The 26,785-nt window shown below is 35.9% G+C and overlaps 1 protein-coding gene across 1 annotated transcript in view; it reads right to left on the reverse strand.

Moving 5' to 3' along the window:
- The window catches only part of PIBF1 (progesterone immunomodulatory binding factor 1), a 208,844-nt gene that overhangs the window by 68,618 nt on the left and 113,441 nt on the right, over positions 1-26,785 (reverse strand). The window contains exons 11-13 of the mRNA XM_021697895.1: positions 20,298-20,463; positions 13,482-13,632; positions 6,911-7,001 (exon numbers count right to left, since the gene is read on the reverse strand). Coding sequence (XP_021553570.1) covers positions 6,911-7,001; positions 13,482-13,632; positions 20,298-20,463 — 408 coding nt within the window. The remainder of the gene's footprint in view (positions 1-6,910; positions 7,002-13,481; positions 13,633-20,297; positions 20,464-26,785) is intronic.

Genomic DNA, 26,785 nt, shown 5'->3' on the forward strand with positions numbered 1-26,785 from the left:
CCTAAATGTAAAAGCTAAAATATTAACTCTCAGAAGAAAACACAGGAGTAAGTCCTCCTGACCTTGGATTTGGCAAAGGATTCTAGATACGGCACTAAAAGCACAAGCAACAAAAGAAAAATTAGATAAACTGCACTACATCAAAATTAAACAGTTTTGTGCTTCAAAAGACACCATCAAGAAAGTGAAAAGACAACACATGAAACGGAAGAGAACATTCCAAAATATGTATCGGATAAGGGACTTGTATTTAGAAAATATAAAGAACTCCTTTTTTTTTTTTTTTAAGATTTTATTTATTTATTTGAGAGAGAGAGAATGTGAGAGAGCACAAGCGGTGGTGGGGTGGGGGGGAGCGCAGAAGGAGGGGGAGAAGCAGGCTCCTCGCTGAACAGGGAGCCTGATGTGGGACTCGATCCCAGGACGCTGGGATCGTGACCTGAGCCGAAGGCAGATGCCTACCCGACTGAGCCACCCAGGTGCCCCTAAAGAACTCTTATAACTCAGTAATAAAAAGACAATCCAATTACAGCATTCACAACAGTGCCTTATGCTGTAGAAAGTTCTAAATCATTACATAAATATATCTTTGCACTCCTCGTGCTTCCATGTCCTCAGAAAGCATAATGATAGAGTCAAACATGTATGTATTACAGATTTTCAAACATTCCCCTTGAAAGGTTGGTGTAAATTTAAATTCTCATGAAATAGAATGAAAGTTCTCCAAGGACTGGGATTTTTATTTATTTTGTTCTTGAATGTAGTCAAAGTACGTTGAATAATACCTGGTACAAAGGAGGTGTTCAGTAATAAACTGTTGAATGACTGAACTTTATGTAAGACCTCCTGTTTCTTCATACCCTAGGCTCACAATGGGGATAATCAATCTTTAAAAGTTTTGCTAATAACCTTATATAAACAATAGAATCTTACTTTAAATTTCTTCACTTGTGAGGTTAAACATCTTTTCATATGTCCGTCAGACATTTGTATTTCTTATTTAATGAAGTGATATTTATGTCCTTTTCTCACCCACTTCAAATCTTACCTACATGGTTAATTCTACTCTGTCTAAATTATTTAAAAATATCAAGGCCTTCTGTAATCTCAACTGAACCAACCTTATTTTCCATTAATGTCTACTCTTCTTAAAATGTCCCATAAACATGTTTTGTATGTTCCTTCCACTATACCTCTGTTGGTCCCCCAGTCTGAAGAAGACAGGTTATTTCCTTGCTTGACAGATCCAACTTTTTTTTTTGAAGTAGGCTCCACACCCAGCATGGAGCCCAATGTGGGGCTCAAACTCAGGACCCTGAGATCAAGACCTGAGCTGAGATCAAGAGTCAGATGCCTAACTGAGCCACCTAGGCGACCCAGACCCAACTTTTTCTTAAATTTCCCTTCAAGTTCCACTTCCTCTATTTCTGACCATGCTACTCCTCACTGATCTGTTTCTCTGACACAGTCTAGCATACAATATGGCACTAAATTACATGTTTTTCGATGTTTCTTGATATTCTTTCACGTGTGTTAATCTTTTCTTTCCCAACAGATGCAATTTACATGAAGACACGGTCTTATGGTTTGTGCTAAACAGTGGTGTGTGCTAAACAGAGTACACACTTAAATCTTTCTTGATTGATTTTGTTGTAAGGGAATTTTGTTCACATGAACACATTGGTAGAAACCATATTCTTAGGTTGCAGAGTTTCAATATTAAAACATGACTAATGCTCAGCATCTAAGCACTGAACTTGTAATAAAAATGTGCATAAAGTTAGTAAAAGAAGGCAAATATTACAGATACCAATTTATCTCTTCTATACTTCAATCTCCTGTATCTTTAAATGCAGCATATTGTTGTGGCCAGTGATTTGGTGTCATAAGTGGATTCTGTGTAGAAATCTGGGGTGTTAGAAGTGGGAAGAAAGAAATTCACTTTAACTGAAATTCAAAGCAAGGCAAATGAAGAATTTCTCATCTATATAGCTGAGTTTATGTTTCTTTAAGCACAACGCACATAGAATGAAAACAAGTCCTTCCCAAGTTCTTTATAAAAAGTAACTATGGATACAGTCAGGAAAAATGAGCCCTGCTAAAGGTTATTATTTTTTTTTGTACAAAATGTACTGAACTCAAGAAAGCACTGCTTTTACAGGCTATTTGTTGGGACATTAACATAGGTACAACTTAACAATACTTCTTTGTAATTATATTCATTGCCACGTGATTTTTACCTACACCAAGATTAAGTTCAACATCAGCTAGAAACTACTACTGCAAGAGTACAGTTTTGTATCCAAATATTAAACAAAAATTTCAGCTGTTAGCTGGTAAAATTTTCTCATCAGGGTTATCTCCTAGCTCCCTCATCACTTCTTGACTCCAAATGAAAGTTATTCTCTTAGATCTGTCAATGGCAGTAGCACTGCTGGTTATTACATATAACTTCATAATAGTATAGCCCAGCCAATGTGGACATGGGGGATCTTCATCTATATCTGAGATGTCAAAGCACAATGGAGAACTGATGTTCTGTCCCAATTCCTTCAATCTTGGTATGATTTTCTTAGTATTGTCAAAACTCCAAATAAGCAAGTGCATTTATTGTTATTTTTTTAAGATTTTATTTATTCATTTGAGATACAGAGATACCGAGAGAGAGAGCATGAGCAGGGAGAGAGGCAGAGGGAGAGGGCGAAGCAGGCTCCCGGCTGAGCAGGGAGCCCGATGCGGGACTTGATCCCAGGACACTGGGATTATGACCTGAGCCGAAGGCAGACACTTAACCATCTGAGCCACCCAGGCGCCCCTAAGCAAGTGCATTTATTTAGTGATATGCTAATTAGTTACTTGTCTGAAATAACATTTGGCTTTTTGGTCTTTTTCAAGTTTAGCAGGTCAGAGGTCTGTCTCTTATTAGTATGGCATAAAAAATAAATTGTTCAATAAAAGGGCACCAGTGCCAGAATGATTCCAGCTTCAGAACTCTTCAGGTTGGTGCCTGTACTTACTGCTCTGCTGGTAATTCTTGAGAACCAAATAGTGGTCTCATGCTGATTATCTATAGTCATATGATACTTCCCCTAGTTTCTTCTGTAGGTTTAAACTTTCGAGTTGACCATGACCAACAGTACTTTTTAAAGGACTATTCTTAAAACCAACCCAAATGAAATAAGTACAACGTTTCCCAAGGACAAAAATGAGAACTTACCTACATGAGAATAAAGAGAGAAAACCAAATTTTCATTATACACCAAAGTTTGCTAGAGGAAAAAAAAGTTTCCTCTGCTTTAATTTTTTCCTTTATTATAAAGCTCAGTCTATTGTGAGAGTTTCAACTTAAAGCTCTTTATAAAACTAGACGGAAACTAAAACAAAAGGTCTATAGTATGCAGTAAATCTTGCAATTTGAAAGGTTTAGAACCTTCAGAAAAGGCTATCCATTCAGATCTGCCAAAGCAAACAGAGAAGCACACACTGAGACCACGTTACTGCCTGGGTGTTACCCATTTAAGTTGCAGGTTAAAGAGCATAACTAAAACATGCAACCAGAAAATCTTGTTTGCTATTTTCAAAACAATCATGACCGAAACAAAAACATTACTTCAGATTTTCAAGTTTAGTCAAGTCAAGAAGAGCCCATTTCATTTTAATTTACTTTCATTGTATAAGCCCTTTTAACCTACTACAATTTTGTCCCAGCAAGAGTTTGATGTGATATTTTGTTATTGTTGATTATCTCCATTGAAACTTCAAAATATGAGTAAGCCTGATTTGAGACTTATAATAAAATCAACTGGGCAATTTACTCTAGGAAACCTTAATTGGTCTAACTAACCTTTACTGAATAACCCACTATATGCCAGGCACTGTGTGATGAACTCTGCATCCATTTTCTCACTTTAATTTCATAATATACCTTGAGAATTTTCAGTGACTGTGAAAATTTTCAGTGACTATCGAATTTATTAACATGAAACTCAAAAACCAAAGTCCTAAAAATTAAAGTTTTGGATAACCATTAAAAATTACCTTTTTGAAGACTATTCAATGATACAAGAAAATGTTGAAGATGGAATTATAAGATAAAAAATTAAACTTCCACGTTACATACAATAATATCCTAAATATGCAAGAAAATATATGTGTCTATATAAATTTTGAATGGTTATCTTTGGATGGTAGGATTACCAGCAATTTTCTAAAATAAACGTATTATTTTTATAATCAGAAATTTACTCCAATTAAGCATTACCCTAACATACCTAAATCTGCTTGCTGAATGTATGAGATTTTACATCAAACACAGTATGAATGGAATGTATTGTGTAGCAGTTGAAAATAAGTTCCTTTGAAATTTTAATATATTTTGGTATAGACTAATGTATAATGAAAACTATTACGCAAACATTTCATTTGTGGTTCTGACTGAGTTGTTTTATAATGTACCTTCAGTTTCCACTGCTTTAATTTTATTTTATTTTATTTATTTTTTTTTTTAAAGATTTTATTTATTTATTTATTGGAGAGCGAGCGAGAGAGAAACAGCATGAGAGAGGAGAGAGTCAGAGGGAGAAGCAGGCTCCCCGCCGAGCAGGGAGCCCGATGCGGGACTCGATCCAGGGACTCCAGGATCATGACCTGAGCCGAAGGCAGCCGCCCAACCGACTGAGCCACCCAGGCGCCCCCACTGCTTTAATTTTAAATGTGAAGAATTAAATACAGATTCTCTTAAAAGCTACATTGCTTTCATCTTAAATAAGTTAAACTTAAACAGAGCATAAAGCCACTGACTTCTTTACAAATATCTTTTAAAAAATGAAATACAGACTTTGCAAACGTGTCAGACCCTAAAAGAGGGACCCTCTTTGCCACTGCTCAATTTTGTGCATACAGTAGGCACTCAATAAAAGATGTTGAATGAATGGGCGAAGGAATGCATAAATGTCCTCTTTGGATATCTAGACTTACTTTCCCTTCACTCAGTTTAGATGACCTGAGAAGCACTTCCTCAAAATAACCCTCTGGTTCACCATGAGACGAATGCCTGGCACCAGCTGGTAGGAGATATTAATAGTATGCCCATTAGGCACTTGTTCAAGGCACATAGATAGCTCAGTGATAAAATCTTTAGAAATATTTGGATAGTTAAGATTATTCAGAATATGAATCAGTTGTGGCTCCTTAAATCTTCACTCTAATTATTAAGAAATCAACATCTGCTTTTGGAAATTCTTTAAAAAAAAGTAAGGTAACAGCAATAATTGCTTTCAATTTTAGAAGAACTCAGCATTTAGGGCTGAAGAAAAGAGCTTACAACAGCAAAATTCTTTTTTTCCCCCCCTTGTGACAAAGATTCTTTTGAAGGATTCATATGCTAAAAAAAGAAGAGAATAGACCTTTTCCTTCAAATTTCAATTTTTAGTATTTACCAATCATTTACCACTGACAAAGAAGTCTCTTACCCACAAAAGTACATTTCTATTCCTCCCTAGGCAATATAATGCTCCAAAACAGTGATATGCTGATAATTACAAAAAGCCGAGGTCACCCTTAGTGACCTGTGGAGGGAGTGGGCAGAGAATGGGAATGGGATGGGGCTTTAACTGATTTTTCAAATAATATATAATTTAGAAATACGTGCATCTTCACCAGACAGAATTAACCATTCCAGCTACAAAATGACACTTGACAGTCACCTAGATCTTGATCTAAAATTTTTCCAGATATTTTCTTTAACCAGTAAGGGACACAAATTCAAAGCATCCATTTGTTTTGTTATAAAATGGCATATATCTTACATCATGGCCTTAAAGACATCCTATTCTCTGAGCCATCACTTCAAAGTTTCTACAGAAGTATTAAAGTTGGGATGAACTGTTTTTCTTACTCAGTGTGTAATGTCTCTAAATGTTTCAATCAACTCATATGAAAATAAAAGATAAGCAGCTTTAAATCCTCAAATACTCAGATGAAGAGACAATTCTACTAGGTATCTTACATCATGCTACATAAAGAAAGAATAAACAAGAATAAGATACAGTTGCTGACCTTGAGGAACCTTCCAAATGGCTGGGGAAATGACATGGGAAACAAGAGTTAATGAGATGAGAGAGATGCTCTATTGTGTGGTATGGAGAAAACAGATGTTTATAAGCACAGAGATATACTGCCCTCATTTTGGGTAGAGAAGCAAATGAGGCTGGAGAGGTGGGGCCAGGTAGAGGGGCCTGGAGGTCTGGCAGAAATATTTATATTTGATACAGTAGAAAATGGGGCAGTGAGATGTTTTTGCACAGAAGGATGAATTAAAGTGCGAGAAAGGAGTTAGGTAAAAAAAATCAGCTAGCTCAACCAGAAAACTGATTAATATAGACACAATTTTTCTCTTAGTGTACTCTTAAGTAGTATCTTGAGTGGATCTCCCCCAAATTTTCTGGGCTTCACAGTCTTTGACATTTTCAATCATAATACACGTTCTATCTCATCTCTTTCTCTGCCTGCTTCCCTCTTTCTTTTCCTCAAATATATGTCAAGGAATATACATAGCTGAATAAAAAACAAGAGGAAAAAGGAAGCATAATTAATTAATTTTAACCTGAAAACTGTTGGTACAAAAGCATTTGTAACTCACTTGAAATTAATGTGAAAATAAAATTAAAATGGTGTCATTACCACTGAATCTAATTCTAGGAAAATTCTAATGTACACTTCTATTTTACTGACCATTAAACTCACTTAAAAATACATGAAATGCATGATTATAACTTACTATGCTTTATTTTGTGAGCAATTTAATATTTATGCATACTAAGAATAAAGTAACTTTGCACATTATCAAAAAGCATAATGTAATTACATTTAGCTTGAGTAGATAAGTAAAACAAATATATATTGATTTTACCTTTGCTTTAGTCGTCTTTTGGCCGTTGTGGGAACATTAGCACCATAGCCATAGGAAAAAAGAACCCTTTCAGCCTCATCTTCATTTTCAACTGAAAAGTATTAAAGTGTATGATGTAAAATAAGTCTGTTTTTTTTTTCTTAAAAAGCATGGCAGAAGTGAAAATTAAAAAAAGGGGTCATCCTAATGAATCAGGGAGCATAAGAACATTAGAAAGTAGGCTAACGCATAATCTCAAACAGTCCATTTGTAAGTAGAAGCATATTTCTTAAAGTTTATGGTTGCTTAAATTTGTTCCATTTATTTTTAAAAGGTGTAAGGGCTTGCATCATATGACATGTTAAAGTTTCTTGTTATAAAGCATAGTAATATAGACACTATGTTATTCTGAATGATTCTAAGGCTTTTTACATGGAATGTATGTTATATAATTATAAATAAGTAATGATAACATCAATTTGACTACTTCTCGATAAAAGAAATGACTTTTAATTAGGAAAGATGTGTATTATTCTATCAGAACAACTTTATCTTAACTAAGTTAGTAATAATGAAACTGTGCATTTAAGTAGGCTAATCTGAAAAAAATGTGCAGTACTAACAATGTATTGATGGCCTTTTTATTAGAAAAAAATTCAGCAAAACCATTTACTTCTAAATTCTGCCACTGTCACACCACTCTTTTTCAGAAGGAACTTTAACTGACAGGTTAACATTTCATTGTTAAAAAGTTTAAAAGCAATGGCAATTTTACTGTAAGTTGGGATTAAAAAATAAAGTCCATAAAAACTAAAGGTTTACTAGCTCAAATTAAAGCAGTCAATGATATATAACAATTTTTGTAACATTATTAACAACAACCATTATTCTAACATTAAAAAGAGAAACCTTTTTTTTTTTTAAAGATTTTATTTATTTATTTATTTGTTAGAAAGAGAGAGGGAAAGAGCACAAGCAGGGGGAGCTGCAGGCAGAAGGGAGAAGCAGGGAGCCCGATGTGGGACTCGATCCCAGGACCCTGGATCATGACCTGAGCCGAAGGCAAACGCTTTAACTGACTGAGCCACCCAGGCTTCCCGAGAAACCTTTCAGAAGTGTTCCAGATTTAAAGCAAAGTCACATAGTTCACATTATTAAGTGAAGCTATTTGCAGGTCCATTACTGTAATATGCATATATTTGTTGACTGATCCTTTTATGGCACACTAAGAATTTTAAATAAATTTTTTCTGCTTTCCTTCAATTTTATCCCTATTTTTCATGGCGAACAAGGGTCAGTTCTCAGAGGTAGAATTATTAGTTGTCAGGGAAATGTGGAAGCAAGAGATGACATATGCCATTGCCAATTCTGTTATCGTTTGTCATGGCTTCAGATCCAAGATGAGTTCTCCAATTCAGCTCTATCAGAATGGCAGAACGCCTCTATTAGAGCTGGCATTTAGATACCTATCTGACTCTTGTCTCTAAATTCGGAAGGAAGAAGGTAAATGTAGTTAACATCTCAAAAACGCATCAGTTAGATATTAATGGACATCTTAAATTTGAGTTTAATACCTAATGGATTGATAACTCACGGGATAACTAATCTAGTGGTGATTTAAGTACAGAAACAATGTACTATACAACATGGTAAATGGTACTAAAGAGATATGAATGTGTCTTAATAGTACAGAGCACTGAGCAACTATATCTGAGTGCCACCATTTTTCTTAAGCTAGAAGCATTAGGAGGACAATGTGTGGGGAGACTAACATTCACAGAGAAGACACAGGAGGGCCTGTGCATATGTAAAGGCACAGAGTTGTGAAGTTTTAGTAACTGTGAGACAAGTGGATGGGGTTAGCTTAGAGAACAATAGTAGTAGAAAGGTAGGTTCAGTTCCAACTGGGAATGGAACTAAAGTCTTATTTGTTAGGCTAAGGAGTTTGGATTTTATTTTATTCCACAGTCAACAAGGAACTAATAGAAAGGTGACATGACCAAAAGACTGTTGTTGTTGATGCTGACATTGTAGAAAAATAATTTCTAATAATGGGGAAAAGAATGGCCTATATTGGCACAGAGAACCCCTCACAAGTTATAGTAATAATCCAGTTGAGACATGGTCCCTAAGAGCAATGGAGGATGAAGAAAAGAAGGTAGATTCTAGACAAATGAATAGGTGTGGAGGTGCGGTAAGGCACTATATAAAGGTTGACAAAAGTTGGATGGTAATTAGACTTTAATTAACAGATCAAGAATACAAGAAAATTAGTAAGTTTCATAGACAGAAGAAAAAATGTAAGAAATGTTACACTTCTAATGACTGCAAGAACTCTTTACAGGGGCACCTGGGTGGCTCAGTTGGTTAAGCAACTGCCTTCGGCTCAGGTCATGATCCTGGAGTCCCAGGATCGAGTTCCGCATCGGGCTCTCTGCTGAGCAGGGAGTCTGCTTCTCCCTCTGACCCTCCCCGCTCTCATGCTCTCTCTCTATCTCATTCTCTCTCAAATAAATAAATAAAAATCTTAAAAAAAAAAAAAGAACTCTTTACAGATCTACGGAATCATTAGCCCACAGACAGTAAATGAAATTGTGGAAAGGGATAAGATTATCCAGAGAGAAGGTAAGTAAGTAAGAATTAAAGAGTTGTTGAGGAGGAAAACCCTCGGTGAACAGTTAGCTAACTCTTTAGCTAGAAGAGACAACAAAATCGATGGAGAAGAAAGAAAGGCAGGTGACTCTAGAGAAGCAAGAGCAGTGTCTCAAGAAATGTGACAAATGCCTTGCAGAGGTTACAAGTAGTATGAGATGGACAGCAGGTTTCCAGAATCTGGTTTTCTTTTTATATTGGAATTTATTTAGCTTCTGGGCAATACTCTCTTTCTCTTTCTTTCTTTTAGTAGGCTCCATGCCCAGCATGGAACCCAATGTGGGACTTGAACTCACAACCCTGAAATCAAGACCTGACCTGAGATCAAGAGTTCAACATTTAACCAACTGAGCCACCCGGGCGCCCCACAATACATCTAACAACTGGATGAGATCTTTGAAAACTAAACTCCTCAAATATCCAAATAATACACTTATTTAATTATAAAGAGCAATTCAAGTATAAATAGGCTATGTCATTTGCCACGATTACACCCTAATAAATGAAGTCTAACCATCTTCATATCAGCTGAAATTTGCTGTATTAGATGGTGATCCTTTGAAAATTATACACAATGTAGTACTAAAAAAGAATGTTTTGTACTACATCTTTGAAATTTTTGTTACTAAGCATTCTTTAAGGATAGGAATATTCTAATTTCCATTGTGAATGGATAGAGATGAACCTAGTTTCTTGATCTTCCAAGTATAAATATATTTTATTCTAAGATGATTTTAAGGTGGTTTAAACAATAGCAAAGCAAAAATTTATTTCTGTATTTTTTCTAAAGATTTTATTAAGAGGGATGCCTGGATGGCTCAGCCAGTTAAGTGTCTCACTCTTGATTTTGGTTCAGGTCATGATCTCAGTGTGGTGAGACTGAGCCCTGCATCTAGCTCTGTGCTGGGCATAGAGCCTGTTTAGGATTCTCTCTCTCCTTCTCCCTCTGCCAGCACCCCCCTCCCACTCCGCCTGGGTTGCGTGTTCACTCTCTCTCAAAAAAAAAAAAAAAAAAAGATTTTATTAAGAAAATATTTACACATCTGGAAAAGCTAAAAGATGTTTATAGGGTACACCCATACAGCTCAACATCTGGATTCTGAGTTAAACATTGTATTGTACATAATTTATCACACATCTATCACTATATACATTTATGAATCTATCTTACATTTCTAATGTATTTCCAAGTAAACTGTAGACATCTGTCCTTCACCTCTCAACAGTTCAACATGTAAATTATCAACTATAGTTCAATATTTATTTATAGTTCTTTTTTAAAAGAATTAAGTTTACATATGTTAAGAGGTACAAATCTTAAGTCTACCATTCAGTGAGTTCTGAGAAATATACACATGTGTAACACAAACCCTGTTAAGATACAGAATTCCAACACCCTGGGAAGTTCCCTAATATCTCTTTTCCCATTTATTTTTTTATTTTTATTTTTTTTAAAGATTTTATTTATTTATTTGACAGAGAGCACAAGTAGGGGAGCAGCAGCAGAGGGAGAGGGAGAAGCAGGCTCCCCGCCGAGCAGGGAGCCTGATGTGGGGCTCGATCCCAGGACCCTGGGATCATGCCCTGAGCCGAAGGCAGATGCTTAACGACTGAGCCACCCAGGCGCCCTCTTTTCCCATTTAATTTTTGGTGACAACCATCCTTAGAGGCAACCACTGTTCTGCATTTTTTTTTACTATAGATTAGTTTCTCCTCTTCTAGATTTTTATATAAATTTAGTCATATAAGGCTTCTAGGACTAAGCATAAAGTTTTTCAGATTCATCCATGTTGCTGAAGACATCAGTAGTTTGTTTCTTTTTATTGAGGAGTAGTAGGTCTACAATATAAAATGTATTATGGTTTGATTAGCCATTTTCCTGTGATAGTCACCTGGGTTGTTACCAGTTTTTGACTATCATGAATACAGCTCCTGAATATCCAGGTAGAACTCTTTTTGTATGCATATGCTTTCTTTTCTCTTGGGCAAAATACATAGGAATAGAATTGCTGTATTATTGGATAGGTTGTTTGGTTTTATACCAAATTGCAGTTGTTCTATATTCTCACTAACATTGTTATAACCAGTCTTTCTAACTTCAGCCATTTTGGTAGGTGTGTACTAGTATTATTAAATGTGGGCCTTTTACTAGGCCCCTGCATTTCCATATAAATGGAATATAAAAAGTATTTTAAACTGCATTACAATGTTTCATATGTTATAAAAATAGAAATCCTTGCCTTGTACTCACTCTCCCTTAAAGAGAAAGCATTTACTATTTCATCATTAGGAATGATATTAGCTGTAGGTTCTTTGTAGATATCCTTTATCAGATTGAGGAAGTTCTGCTCTACTCCTGATTTCTTTAGACAGAGGGACATATGCAAAATTCTGAAGATAAGAAGGAGTATGGAACTTTCAAAATAAGAAGATAGCAGGAGGGGAAAAATGAAGGGGGGAAATCGGAGGGGGAGATGAACCATGAGAGACTATGGACTCTGAGAAACAAACTGAGGGATCTAGAGGAGGGGGGGAGGATGGGTTAGCCTGGTGATGGGTATTGAGGAAGGCACGTTCTGCATGGAGCACTGGGTGTTATACGCAAACAATGAATCATGGAACAGTACATCAAAAACTAATGATGTACTGTATGGTGATTAACATAATAATAAAAAAAATAAGATGATATGATAGGGAATGGCAAGGCATGAAAGATAAAGGAAGGTCTAATGCAAGAAGTTGTGCTAAGGAATCTGACTTCATGCTATCTTAAGATGACAGAGGCATTAACGCAGGGGTATGGTACAATCAAATCTGTATTTTATAGAGATTCCTCTGACTCCAGGGAAGACACTGAAGACAAATTTGGAAACTTGCAGTCATGATATTGACTCTAGAAGTGGAAGAAAGATACTGATAGGAATGAAAAAAAGTTTTCCTTAAATAGGCCTACAAATATAACATATCCTTTACAAGAAAATGTGCACAAAACAGATTCAAATTCAATTTCAACTTCAACTGAAGTTTAAACCCACTTGATAAGAAAGTCCCTGATATTTCTGACTTTCGAACAAAAATAATGTGCTGTAGCAACCATCTCAGTCAATGGTGAAAGTTTAATTTAAAATATTCCTTTAACACCAAGGATAACACAGGAAGATTGTGTAATAAGAGGAAACAGAAGAAGTAGAAATTGAAGGTCCAGGATTATAACCAGGTATATTCAAGGAATTTTTGTTTTCTACGACTCATTCAAAGCATCACCTTCCCTCTTAGGTACTGTATTCCTCACCACCAAGGTGGAATTAACTTAGAACCTCTTCTGTATTTCCACTGAGAAATGCCTATTTCTTGCTAATAGCACATATCTCACTACTTTATCTTCAATATATTTGTCTCTCTTTTTTTTTTTTTTTTTAAGATTTTTTATTTATCTGACAGAGAGAGACAGCGAGAGAGGGAACACAAGCAGGGGGAGTGGGAGAGGGAGAAGCAGGCTTCCCGCCGAGCAGGGAGCCCGATGTGGGGCTCGATCCCAGCACCCTGAGATCATGACCTGAGCTGAAGGCAGACTCTTAACGACTGAGCCACCCAGGCGCCCCAATATGTTTGCTTCTTCCAGTAGTCTAGGTTAGAAGCTCTCATCAGGTAGAATTATCACGTGAACTCCAAAGCCCCAGGTTCCTGGCACATGTAAACATTTAATTGTTCGATGAGGAACTGTATAAATGAAAAGATAAAATCTGTCATAGGTAACTGATTTTTTAAGTGCCAACTACTGAAATTAAGATTAACTAATTTTTAAGATGTAAGATATATATTTTTTGAAAGTCACCAACTGGATTTTAAAGAAATATACCAAAGCGGTTTTAGAAACAATACCAGGTTCCTTGTGCTGCCAGAAAAAAGAGTTGTGTGTGTGAGGTAGTGGGAGACTTACTTTCTGCAGTTTGCATTATTATTTCATCGAGCTCTTTTTCCAATCTCTCATAAATGTCTAGCCTTGCCTGATGCTCAGAGTTCCGTGATTGAAGTTCAGTAATGCGTTTTTCAGAAGAGGCTTGGAGACTGTAAAATTCTTTAGTTAAAACCTAACAGTGGAAGAAAAAAAATTGCAAAGGCAGAATTAAACAAGGTTAACAGTTAAGACAAATATGTGACACAAAAATACTTTCACATTTTTTCCCCTTTTCTAATGATTTTTTTTTTTTTTAAGATTTTATTTATTTATTTGAGAGAGAGAATGAGATAGAGAGCATGAGAGGGGGGAGGGTCAGAGGGAGAAGCAAACTCCCTGCTGAGCAGGGAGCCCGATGTGGGACTCGATCCCGGGACTCCAGGATCATGACCTGAGCCGAAGGCAGTCGCTTAACCAACTGAGCCACCCAGGCGCCCCCCTTTTCTAATGATTTTAATATGAGGAGAAAGTAGCTCAATCGAGATGACTGAGGACGTAAGATACATTTATTTCTAAGGCAAGTAATTCATTCATCTGTAACTGAAAATTATGAAGCACGTTATTGTATGAAGTGAATAAAAAACAAATTTAAAACTTTGAAATAGTTATAGGAGTAAGATTAGCATTTACTTGTTAGAACTAAGAAAATGCAAGAGTGCCATACTTACCAGAAGGTCATTTATTTGGCCATTTTAGCCACTGGAGAAAGGCTTGCAGGCTTACAAAGCTGTGTGTAAAAATGATATACTCATCCTTCAGTTTTCCATCAGAGCTTATTTCATCTATGCTTACCATGGTTTTAATGAGATTTCTGCTTTCTTGAACAATTATAAATTCAAGGCAACAAATTAAAATGATAAATATGAAGTGCCACTTGGGGCAGTAACAAAAAATGCCTTTGTATAGAAAGAAAGGATTTTAAAAATTATAAAAAAAGAGATACGGAAATTGGAGTTATTTTGTATAAGAACCAAAAATCCTACATTCTTCAATGGTGATATGTTGAAGGAATCACTATGATGATAATGTATTCACTAAAAAAATAGGAGATATTTCTAGTGGCACAGGAAATGTTTTAATGCTTAAATTACACTCCAATTATCTAGAAAGTTTACTAACTAGAACAGACTAAATTATGCAGTGGTATTACACTTGCTTCCCAATACAGCATAAGCAATGTAGTATTTCCTTAGAAGCAACAGAATATTATGGTTAAGAATATGGGTTTGTAGCCAGAAAGCTTTGTATTTCAATGCTGGCTTTGACACTTACTAGTTGTGGATCTTAGGCCATTATTCTTTCTAGGCCTACCTCAAAACATTGTTGGAAGGATTACATAAGATGATATATTCGCAGGGCTTATTAGCACAGAGCCTAGAATACAAGTCTGTATGTAAGTCTGAAAAATACTATTACTACTGTAAGAATTATGAGAATGTTGTATTAAATGGCTCGCAGACATAGAGATCCACCTGCTTAATTGCTCAGAATTCTCTATAATGAAACAATTTTTAACACAACTTATTTTCTCTCATGACATAAAGTTCCCTTAACAAATGTATGTGATTGTATGCTTTCTATGATGTGGAAAAAGGAAAAGATGCAGATCTATTTCCAGGTTTTACAAACAGAAATTACAGTTTCCTTAACCTATTCTATCTTATTTTCCTTTAATGATTTCCATCAAAACTTCTCCCCAAAGTAAATTGAACATTATCCCCCACCTTCCACATTTACTCCTTTGGAGGATAAAGAAATAGTAACATGGGAATAATGATGATTATGATAATAATTATTATAAAGATGATGATGATGGGATGATTTTAGTATCCCTGATTGGATCAGAAAAAGAAAATTCATCTTTTAGTATTATTTCTTCTTTATTCTTGCCAGCTGGGAATATGTTCTCTAGAGACTTATTAATTCATTATAACTAAATTGCTAGTCAGTGAAATAATCTAGAGCTTTCGTATAATTTATTATATTGAGATGTAATTCATTAAGACTTTGGTGGCTGATGACAATAATTCCACAATCAAAAGAGAGGATCAGTAAGGACACTGCTAAATGATTATTCTCACAGCACAGCTGATACTTTTCATCTGTACCCCACCTCCCTCAGTAAAAACACCACACAATGAAAAACTGCAGAAGTGGATATCTAAAGAGATAAACAATCAAAATGTTGAAGATGGGGTATTTATAAAGTATTATTTTAATTAGAGATTTTAAAAGTAGTATTAAATTGAGAGATACAATTTAAAATTCTCTCTTCATAACACAGAGGAGAGATCGCCAGAAACACCTAACACCTCTGTATTCTATGGTGGAGAATTCCCTTTTACTGTGGATTTGTCTGAGTGGTTGCTATAAATACATTTATTACTGTTTCTGAAAAGCCAAAGAAGATCTTGATTATTGGACCTATGGAAGGTTATCATATGAAAGATTCTTTAGGAAAAACCAATACATGAACATTTGAGTTCGAACATGAATGCATAAAATAGATCAGCAGCTGCTTTTAGAAATCCATTAGATACTAAGCTTTCACAGTGGATATTTCCTTCCTTTAAATAATAGAATGATAATACAAAACTATAGGTCAATAATTGCTTTAAAAAGAGATAAAAATATAAAGCCAGTGTTCTGGGAGCCTTTGCCAATTGATAAAGTACAATAAACTGTCTCCAAGCTGTAAATCAATGAGAATATTGGGTAAAAGACACAGAAAAGTATATAAATACAACAAACTTTGTCCTTCACAAATTTATTTCTCTCTAAATTCATTATAAAAAAGAACTGTTTTAGAAATACTTTCCAGTACTACAGAAAAATGGATTCGAACAATAGTATGGCAGTAACATTCATCAAACCATTCATTCATTCTTTAAGATTTTATTTATCCATTCATGAGAGACAGAGAGAGAGAGAGGCAGAGGCAGAGGGAGAAGCAGACTCCCCGCGGAGTAGGGAGCCCGATGCGGGACTCGATCCCAGGACCCCGGGATCATGACCTGAGCCAAAGGCAGACGCTTAACCGACTGAGCCACCCAGGCGTCCCACACTCATTCATTATTTACTGAGCATCCACCATCAGCAAAGCACTGTGTTAGGTATTGGCGACACAATGATAAATGAACAGTCCCTGTCCCCTCAAGGCTCCCAGTTTAATGGAGGAAAAAATGTAAAGAAATTCCCCTAAAGCCTCAGTTTTATCAATCGGTTTTCAGAATCATAGTATGTTTTACAAAGGTGTTTCTCCATAACCTTTACACACAAAAAAAACCCACAATAATTGCTAGTCAACTCATTCACTGACCAAGTGGGTAGGTCTATGGGAGAGTAGTTTTCATACTGCAAGTTGTAACCTAAGAGGTCATGAAATCAATATGGACTGCAACCATCTAAAATAGTAAAACAGAATGGTTCAGAAAACATCAGTACCATGTGTCATAAAGTATTATTTAGTGAAATGTGTGTGTCAGAAGTACAGAGAAGGAAGTGCTTCCCTGTCTTCCTATCTATACCTCCCATCCCTCTTCTACCTGTCCTGAGACACACCCTCAAGCACAGTCATCCAATTTGGGAAAAAACAAACAAACAAAAAACGAAAGGCATTTTGCTAGGAATTATGAAATTTGAACCATGGAAAATATGACTTGCAAAAGATGAATTTCAAATTAGAGCCGATCAAATACAGTCTAATCGAAAATTTTGGGAGAATCTGCTGTTGCAGATTATGGCTACAGTAGGTTCCTGAAGAAGGTATTTGAAAAAGTTTTAAACCCTGAATACTGGTTTGCTTTAGAAGTATACACTATCCACAATTTTTACTTCTGTTTCTTTAAATACATATGTATTTAATATCATCTTTATTTTTTTTCCTAAGGCTTCATTTTCTGTGAGAACCTTTATCTTGTTAATCTTAGTTTTACCTATTAGAGTACTTTTCAGAAATGTAATCTCTGAGAGATTACTGTAACGGAAACTCACATCATTAGCTAATTAATCATGCTAATGACATTATTACATCTTTCAATTTTTTAAATGAGCACTTCCCATAAATCTAAAATATTCAGGAACATGACTACATGTAACCATAGAATACATGAATATAGCAAAAAAGTTAGTTTATAATATACTAACTGAAAATTGTTTAATTATCAACTATTTAAATAAATAAATTCCAATTTTTAGTGTAATAAATAATGCCATGATATATTTCATTAATATAAACCTTTATAAGCATCTCTTATTATTTCCTCAGGTAAAATTCCTTTAAAATTACTGTATCAATTTTTTTTTTTTAAAGATTTTATTTATTTATTTGAGACAGAGAGAGTGGAGAGGGTGTGCAAGAGCAGGGTGAAGGGCACAGGGAGAAGCAGACTCCCCGCTGAGTGGGGAGCCTGATGTGGGGCTCAATGTGGGGCTCGATCCTGGGACTCCAGGATCATGACCTGAGCTGAAGGCAGCTGCTTAATGGACTGAGCCACCCAGGTGCCCCTACTGGATCGATTTTTTAAGGACTTTAACATAGGTCACCATATTGTCCTCCAGAAGAGATGTTCTGTTTTCAAACTGCTGGCAAGAGTACCCTTAAAAGGGAAACCTTAAGCAGTTAGAAAACAACAGACCCATGTAAAAGTAGAAAAGAGTTTAAATTTACATTTCTGTAATGCTTAGGGAGAATACATGTTTTTGTCTATTTCTCGGCAATTTGCATGTCTTTTGTTGGAAACAGTTCATTCCTTCTTCCCACCTATTCTCTAGAAGAGGAAGGTATGTCCTTTTGATAAGAGATCTTTTAAAAGTAAGGAGACAAGCCTTTTCTCTTATATAATATGAATATTATTCTTCAGTCTTCATTTTGCCCTTTAATATTATTCAGACTTTTTTTTAAACACAGAAGCATTAAAGATTTTATTTTTCCTATATGATTTCTTCCCGTTTTTAATCAACAGATCAACAGAATTAATCCGCAAACTGACATAATATAAAATTTCATCTGTATTTACTTTTTTTTTTAAGATTTTTAAAATTTTTATTTATTTGACAGCACAAGTAGGCAGAGTGGCAGGCAGAGGGAGAGGGAGAAGTAGGCTCCCCACTGAGCAGGGAGCCCGATTGGACTCAATCCAGGACCCTGGGATCATGACCTGAGCCGAAGGCAGTCGCTTAACCAACTGAGTCATCCAGGTGCCCCTGTATTTACTTTTAATAGTTTTACAGTTCTGTATTTACATTTAGCTAGGATCCATCTGAGTTTTACTTTGATATGCAGTGTGAAGCATATAAGTAACTATTTTCTCTAAATACTCAAATGATGATCACAGCACTATTTGTTGTCCAATCCACTTTTCCCCCTTTTTGTAATATAACCTTTACAAGGAATATTCTTTTTTTTCAACATTTTATTTATTTATTTGAGAGAGAGAGAATGAAAGAGAGCGGCACGAGAAGGGGGAGGGTCAGAGGGAGAAGCAGACTCCCTGCTGAGCAGGGAGCCTGATGCGGGACTTGATCCTGGGACTCCAGGATCATGACCTGAGCCGAAGGCAGTCGCTTAACCAACTGAGCCACCCAGGTGCCCCCAATGAATACATTCTTAAATTTATGTGATTATGGGTCTCGAGTTTGTACTTGATACCACTTATGGATGTTTTCTGGGTGGATTTTAATTGTTCTTGCCTCAGAATGAATTTTAAAATGTGATACATATTTCTTATTTCTTTTTAACAATCTTCTTCAAAAATTGATTATTCTTGGGGCACCTGGGTGGCTCAGTTGGTTGAGCGTCCAACTCTTGGTTTTGGCTCAGGTCATGATCTCAGTGTTGAAAGACTGAGCCCCATGCTCAGTGGGGAGTCTGCTTGAAGATTCTCCCCCTTTGCCCCTCCCACCATTTGCACACATGCTGTTTCTCTCTAATAAATAAGTAAATCTGAAAAATTGATAATCCTTTCTCTTCTACTTATACTACAAATTACTTTGTTCAGTTAAAAAAGAGCATGCTAGCATTTGATTAAAAATATATCACTTGATAAAAATAGAAAAATATTTAATATTGCATATTACCTTCCAGAAAGATGGTATTTCTTATATATTAGTGAAGTTGTATGCTTTTCTTGATATAGGCTCTGCACTATTCCAAGTAATTATATATTTTTAGTTGCTATGTGAATGAGATCTTTTTTTTTCTTTCTTTTTCCTAACAATTCTAGTCCTTTTTGTTACACATCTTTCTGAAATATACATATTTTGTGTGTGTGTGTGTGCACATGTACACAGGCAGGGCAGTGCTAGGTCTTACAGGTAAAATAAAGCTCAATATGATCTTGACCTTGTACTTATTAAGCTTACATGTTAAGCTAATTTTATTACATTTTTAAATTATTTTTTAAAATTAAACTCTATGCCCAAAGTGAGGCTCTAACTCCTGACCCCGAGATCAAGAGTTGCATGTTCTACTGACTGAGCCAGCCAGGAGCCCCATGTTATGCTACCTTTTTTTTTTTTTTTAAGATTTTATTTTTTTATGAGAGAGAGAGAGAAAGGGAGGAGGGGGGAGAGTGTGTGAGCAGGGGTGGGGAGCAAAGGGACATCTCCAAAAGATGGAGAGGGTGGGGAAAAGAATCTCAAGCAGACTACATGCTGAGCATGGAGTCCAACATGAAGCTCAATCTCACCAACCTGAGATCAGGACCTGAGCTGAAACCAAGAGTTGGACGCTTAGCCTACGGAGCCACCCAGGCACCCCTGTTCTGCTAATTTTAAAAGAAAAGTCCGTATATATACCTCCAATTTTTTCTGATATTTTTCACATTCCAACTGACACTGTGTGAGATTTCTTGCAGTTTCCTCTTGGATAAGTTGAACACGCTCACTTTCAAAAGATTTTAATTTACTTTGATGGAGATATTCTGTTACTTTGCTTTCTGTACTAAGTTGCAGTTCTCTGTACCTGAAAGAAGCAGAATGGTTATGAGACTCTACAGAAATCTCAATGATTTATATAAACATAAACATTACTTCTATCTTTTCTACACCCCCATATTATTATGTAGTTAATAACTTATATTTATACAGCAAAGCTTTTGTAAATAATTTAGAAAGGCATATGTATGGAAATATGCTAAGTCTGGAGAACAAAACATACTAACTAAACTACTTCTATTGCTCCCTTATTTTTATTCCTTCCATCCCCAAATAATTATTCCCTATTATTTTGCAAGACATTTAAAATAAAAAAATAGTAAGAGCAAGTTTCAGTTATATTGCTTAAAATGATTTAATTTCTATACATTTCAAAGGCCTTCTTAAATCTATAGCTAAATTGATTCCAAGCTTGCTGTTTCTAAGTAATGTCAGATGGAGGATGGCAGGAAATATGCACAATGGACTGCAAATTCTTAGGATTTTTGTAAGATAAATTTTTAAGTTAGTAAATATATATATATTTGGATATTACAAGAAAACATAATGCACAGATTACCGAGAAAAATATATAACAAGTAGTATATTACAACACAGATAAGGAATGTTTTCTTCATTCCATAGGTCTAAATAGTAATAAAACCCTTTCCATATATAAATCACCACCTATTATAAATTTGAAAATGCTTCAGGATGATTATGTTCTAGAGAGGAAAACACAGAAACATTATATTGTTTTAGGGGCTCATTATGAACCCAATATAATGCTAGATTATGTTATTAAAATTCATTTATTCAAATATTTATTCAGCTAGTCACTGTGCTAGGTAAATGTATATACAATGGCAGACAAAATGGTTTCCCTCCTCTTAAACAAGTTAGTTTTCTGGGGAAGATAGGCAAATAAACATGAAAATTCAATAGAGTATGGCAAGTGCTTCAATAGGGTAGTCTCTAGGTTCAATGGGAACATAGAGGAAGGAGAGACATAATTTGGTTTGTATGGATGCGTGTGTGTGGTGGGGAGTGTATGAGGAGGTTTGGGGTGGGAAGTGCTGTAGAGAGAAGAAACAAGAGTATGTGTACAGCAGGGAAGCAGAGAGCACAGTCAATTTTATTCAGGGTATCTCATGTAACCTTACAACAACTCTATTAGGGGTTTTTCAGATGAAGAACCAAAGGCTCAGAGATGTCAGAGAATTTCCTTAACAGGAAGAAGCTGCTAGTAAATTTCAGGTTGGGTGTCAAATCCAGCTCTATTTAGACTCTACAGCAATGATCTTTCCATGACTATGTGATATTCTTAACGGACATTTCTGAGGTCAGATAAGCTTTTTAAAGGTCATTTCGCTATGTGACAGTAACAATAACATTCAAAGTACAATCAGAGAAGATATGCATTAGGTATTTGCTCTTGGCTACTTCACTCTTGATATTTTGTCTTTGATAAAAACATTTCACATTCAGATTGGTAGAAGTTCAATGTATATTGGTACACATGATTTAAGATATAGCAAGGCTTTCAGGTAAATGCCAGCTTGTGTGTTTAACTTTTTGGAAAGTCCTGCCAGTAATTATATATATGTATAACTTATACATATATATATACATATATATATACACATATATATGTGTATATATATATATATATATATGTAAAACTTTCCACAATTTTATTTTAAAAATATTTTTATACAGATAAGCAAATATTGACAATATTTTTTTATTGAGACACAATATATACACTGTAAAATTAACCCTTACAAGTATATAATTCACTTTTTATAGTTTTTGGTATATTCACAAAGTTGTGCATCACCATTATCTAATTACAAAATGTTTCTATCACCCCAAGTAAGAAACTCGTGTTCATTTAGCAATCAATCCCTCTCCATCCCCCTCTCCCCCCAGGCCCTGGCAACCACTACTCTACTTTCTTACTGTATGGATTTGCTTACTCTGGACATTTCATATAAATGGAATCATATAATATGTGGCTTTTTGATGTTTTCAAGGTTCATCCATGTTGTACCATGAATTAGTACTCCATTCCTTTTTATGGCTGAATAATATTCCATTGCATGGATATACCATAATTTGTTTATCCATTTATCAGCTCTTGGACATATGGGTCGTTTCTACCTTTTTGGCTATTACAAATAATGTTACTATGAACATTTGTGTAGAAGTTTTCGTGTAAACACGTTTTTGTTTCTCTTAGTTATATACCCAGGAAAAGAACTGCTAGGTCAAATGGTCACTCTATTTTTTAACTTCTGAGGAACCACCAAACTGCTTTCCAATGTGGCTGGACTATTTTACATTCCCACCAGCAGTTATAAGGGTGCTGATTTCTCCACATCCTTACCAACACTTGCTATTGTCTGTTTTTCTTTTATTATAGCATTCTCATGGGTGTGAAGTGGCAAAAAAAAATTATTTTACTCAAACATTTATTAATTCAACATTTTACTGACATGAAAGTTTCCCTGGGGTAGGTTGTTTTAAAAATATAAATGTATAAAACATGTGTGAAATCAATATCTATTTTGTATGCTACACTTAAGGAACACACTAGACTGCATTAGCAAAATAAATTCTAGATAAGTCATTTAGAAGGTGACATTGATCTTTAAAATTGCTTTGAAAAGGTTAAACTGTGAAGTTTGCCTTCTTATGGATTCAAGACATTGTTGGGTAATCAATGCCAACTCCAAATAGGAAATTACAGGCTCAGCTTTTAGCTCCACTTGTTCTTATTCATTACACAGCACTTGAAAGTTACTTTTAGCACTATTACTCTTCCCTATATTGAAAAGTTAAATAACGATAGTTATCTCCTAGAAATCTGAGAACACTAGGTTTACTAAATTGACACTTCTAGAAGTCAAATGATAATTCTAAAGGACTACTCTATTCCTGCGTTGTTTATCCAATGAAAGACTCTGCCTCCAGTCATGATGCCTGTGTAAAAATTCTGAAATTGTTCAAGTGAGCTGTGACGATGCTGAAGAAACATTAGAGCGGCAAAAGCAGTTCCAGCATGAGGACTGGATGATAAGAGCGAGCACCGCCATCCCAGGAAATTCCTGCTTGCTTGCTTTGCTAATATAACCTGTCACATTTCACTTTGTTGATTCTGACTTCTCATCTTATTCTCATAATGTGAATATCTTATTTGAACAAAGTCATTATTATTTACATATTAACAACTGTATGTTTCACATTCCAATTCAGCATAGTAACCCTAAGAGGTCAAATTTCCTATAAAGTTAAAAGTATAATCAGAATCTCCAACTATCCTCACAATGATCTCATCCCAGGCCCCAATTTAGCTAGATTATGCTATATCTGTAACTGGGTTTTTAGTTTTCGTAAGACTCACCCATATATCACATAGTGCTTTAAAAATAGTAATATAAAATTCTAGAATTAATTGTTTGCTCTTAAGGAATACACTACAACAGATTTTTAAGCCAGAGATATAAGGAGGCAGGTTAAAAGGTGAAAACCACCTATTAAATAGGGAGGTACAGACGTGCTGACCATAAGAAATGCTCTCAGGCTATGGCGAAGTAACTCCAAGTAGCACAGTATGTTCTGCAATGCTAAGAAATAACTGCAGGAGAAAGATCAACATGGCATTCAATCTCAGAAATGGAAGAACTCATCTGAACAAAAGCACTGCATAAAACACTAAATAACAACAGATTTTTGGTTTTTTTATAAATAAGATTTATTTATTTATTTTAGAGAGTCAGAGACAGAGCATGAGTGGAGGGGCAGAGGGAGAGGGAGAGTGAATTTCAAACAGACCCTGTGCTGAGTGAGCGTGGAACTGGAAGCCAGGCTTGATCTCATGATCCTGGAATCACAACCTGAACGGAAACCAAGAGTCCGATGCTAACCGACTCCGCCTCAATAACAACAGGTTTTTATAACAATACTTACATGAGCAGTCTTTATATATACACTATGGTGAAAGTCTTGCTCATTACACTCTGATTATTAAGCCAAGAAATGTATATGGTTTATTCCCAACTCTATCAACAAGGTTATCATTGGGTAAAAAGGTGAAGGACCTATATAATTTTTAACTGTTTATTTAATCTCAGTTTTTTTTTTTTTATTCCAACAAGAAACAACAACTGATCTTTGAATTTTGTCCACAAAATGTTCATGGCTATCCCAATATTAAAACTGGATATTTAGATACCCAAGCAAATTATATTCAGGAGTGAAGTTCCTGTAATCACCAGGACCAGGAAGTGGTCCTTCCATTAAGAACTGTAAGAGCTGGTCCAATCTGGAAGGAAGGCAGTGCAGCAGTGGAGGCAAGGCGTTTGTCGGGGTGCCAGAGGACAGCTATGTGTAGACAGAGCATAGGAAGTAAAACCTGCACAAGGAAGAACAGCAAAGAAGCTAAGCAGAGTAACAGGATTTCCAGTGACTGGCAAGGGATCAGGGGATCTTTAGTAGTCAGGCATTAGGTAGATTAACTGAGAGAAAGGATTGAAGGGTATTCTGGGTCAATACAGTGAAAACACTGTGGGACTCAGAAAAATACAAAATAGTCACAGTTGGACCACTACATCCTTTGTGTGAGGAGGATTATCTAATTCTAAATTTCAAAATCAATGGGGCAGAGGCTGCTGATAAACTTGCCACATGTAAAAGGAGTGCTTTGAAACAGAGATGCACCTGAGTCTCCAGATAGGAAGCCTTTGGTGGATTTTGCTGTGGGAAATTGGGAGTTGACGAGGGCTGACATCTCTAATCAACTGAGAATCAGTCTTACATAGGTGGGCTACCAATCTCATTTTACTTTGCGGTCTGCAACTCCTCTTCCTCCTTATTCTTTTTTTTTTTTTGAAAGATTTTATCTACTCATGAGAGAGACCCCAGCAGACTCGTCACTGAGCTTGGAGCCCAACGCTGGTGGTGGTGGTGGGGGGTGCCGTCAATCCCATGACCCCGAGATCACCACCTGAGCCGAAACCAAGAGTTGGTCGCTCAACCGAATGCGCCGCCCAGGGGCTCCTTCTTCCTTATTCTTTTTAAAGATTTTATTTACTTATTTGACAGACAGAGAGGCAGTGAGAGAGGGAACACAAGCAGGGGGAGTGGGAGAGGGAGAAGCAGGCTTCCCGCTGAGCAGGGAGCACAATGCGGGGCTCGATCCTAGGACCCTGGGGTCACGACCTGAGCCGAAGGCAGACGCCCAACGACTGAGCCACCCAGGTGCCCCCCTTATTCTTTTAATAAGGCCTCACTGAGTTGATGTTCCTTTTCAAATTATTCATTTTGGTGAAGCTAATAACTAATCCACACCTCAACTAATCTGTGTGCCTGCTATTTCTAATTCCTATGGGATAAGGCTCATTTTTCATTCTTTTTACAGAGAATTTTGGTTGTGTTTCTAGACTTATACCACATATATTTCTAAACTTGTATCACATGTTCAAAATGTCTCTGGATAAATTACTGAATAATTAACCAAACCCTAAGATTCACTTACTCCAACTAAGAATTGAGAAAAAAATCTGTTCATTTGGATTTTCTGCTTCTGTGGCTGAGAAAAACCTAGCTGTCTCCGGTTAAAGAAACAAAACCACTGAGTTTTTAATTATGTCTAAAGCTTTTTTTTTTCTGGTTCTCAACACTATATATTTATCTGTATATTTATAGCTATAGATCTATATCTAACAGTACGTTAACTAGTATTCTACCAACTACATATTTAAAGCATACTCAGAGTGAGGCACAAGAAGACACAATACTTTCTACAAAAGTGTATTTTTAATTTCTTCTTTTAAAATTGCTATTTTCTATAGGGTTAACTTCCCATTAACCAAAATATTTCATTCATCAACATCTAATTCATTTAAAAATACTTATTGGACACCTGTGTTAGGTATTACTTATTAGATACCAGTGAAACACAAACTGCATCACTACTCTTCAAGCAACTCACATTCTAATGGTGGGAGATAAACAAATGTAAGGTGATAAACGCTAATAAATTCTAATAAAAATACGCAGAGTACGGGAACAGAGAATGATAGAGATAGTCGTGGTGCTATTTTAAAGACGTTGGGCAGCAGTCAGTTAAGTGTCTGCCTTTGGCTCAGGTCGTGATCCCAGTATCCTGGGATCGAGTCCTGCATCCGGCTCCCTGCTCAGCGGGAAGCCTGCTTCTCCCTCTGCCTGCCGCTCCCCCTGCTTGTGCTCTCTCTTCCTCAGACAAATAAGTAAATAAAATCTTAAAAAAAAAAAAAAAGGCCTTGGGCAGGGAAGGCATTTCTGTTAAGGTGATATTTAAGTAAAGACAAGTATATGAGGGTTTACTA

Source organism: Neomonachus schauinslandi, chromosome 3 (assembly GCF_002201575.2).
Source record: "Neomonachus schauinslandi chromosome 3, ASM220157v2, whole genome shotgun sequence".
NCBI lineage: Eukaryota > Metazoa > Chordata > Mammalia > Carnivora > Phocidae > Neomonachus > Neomonachus schauinslandi.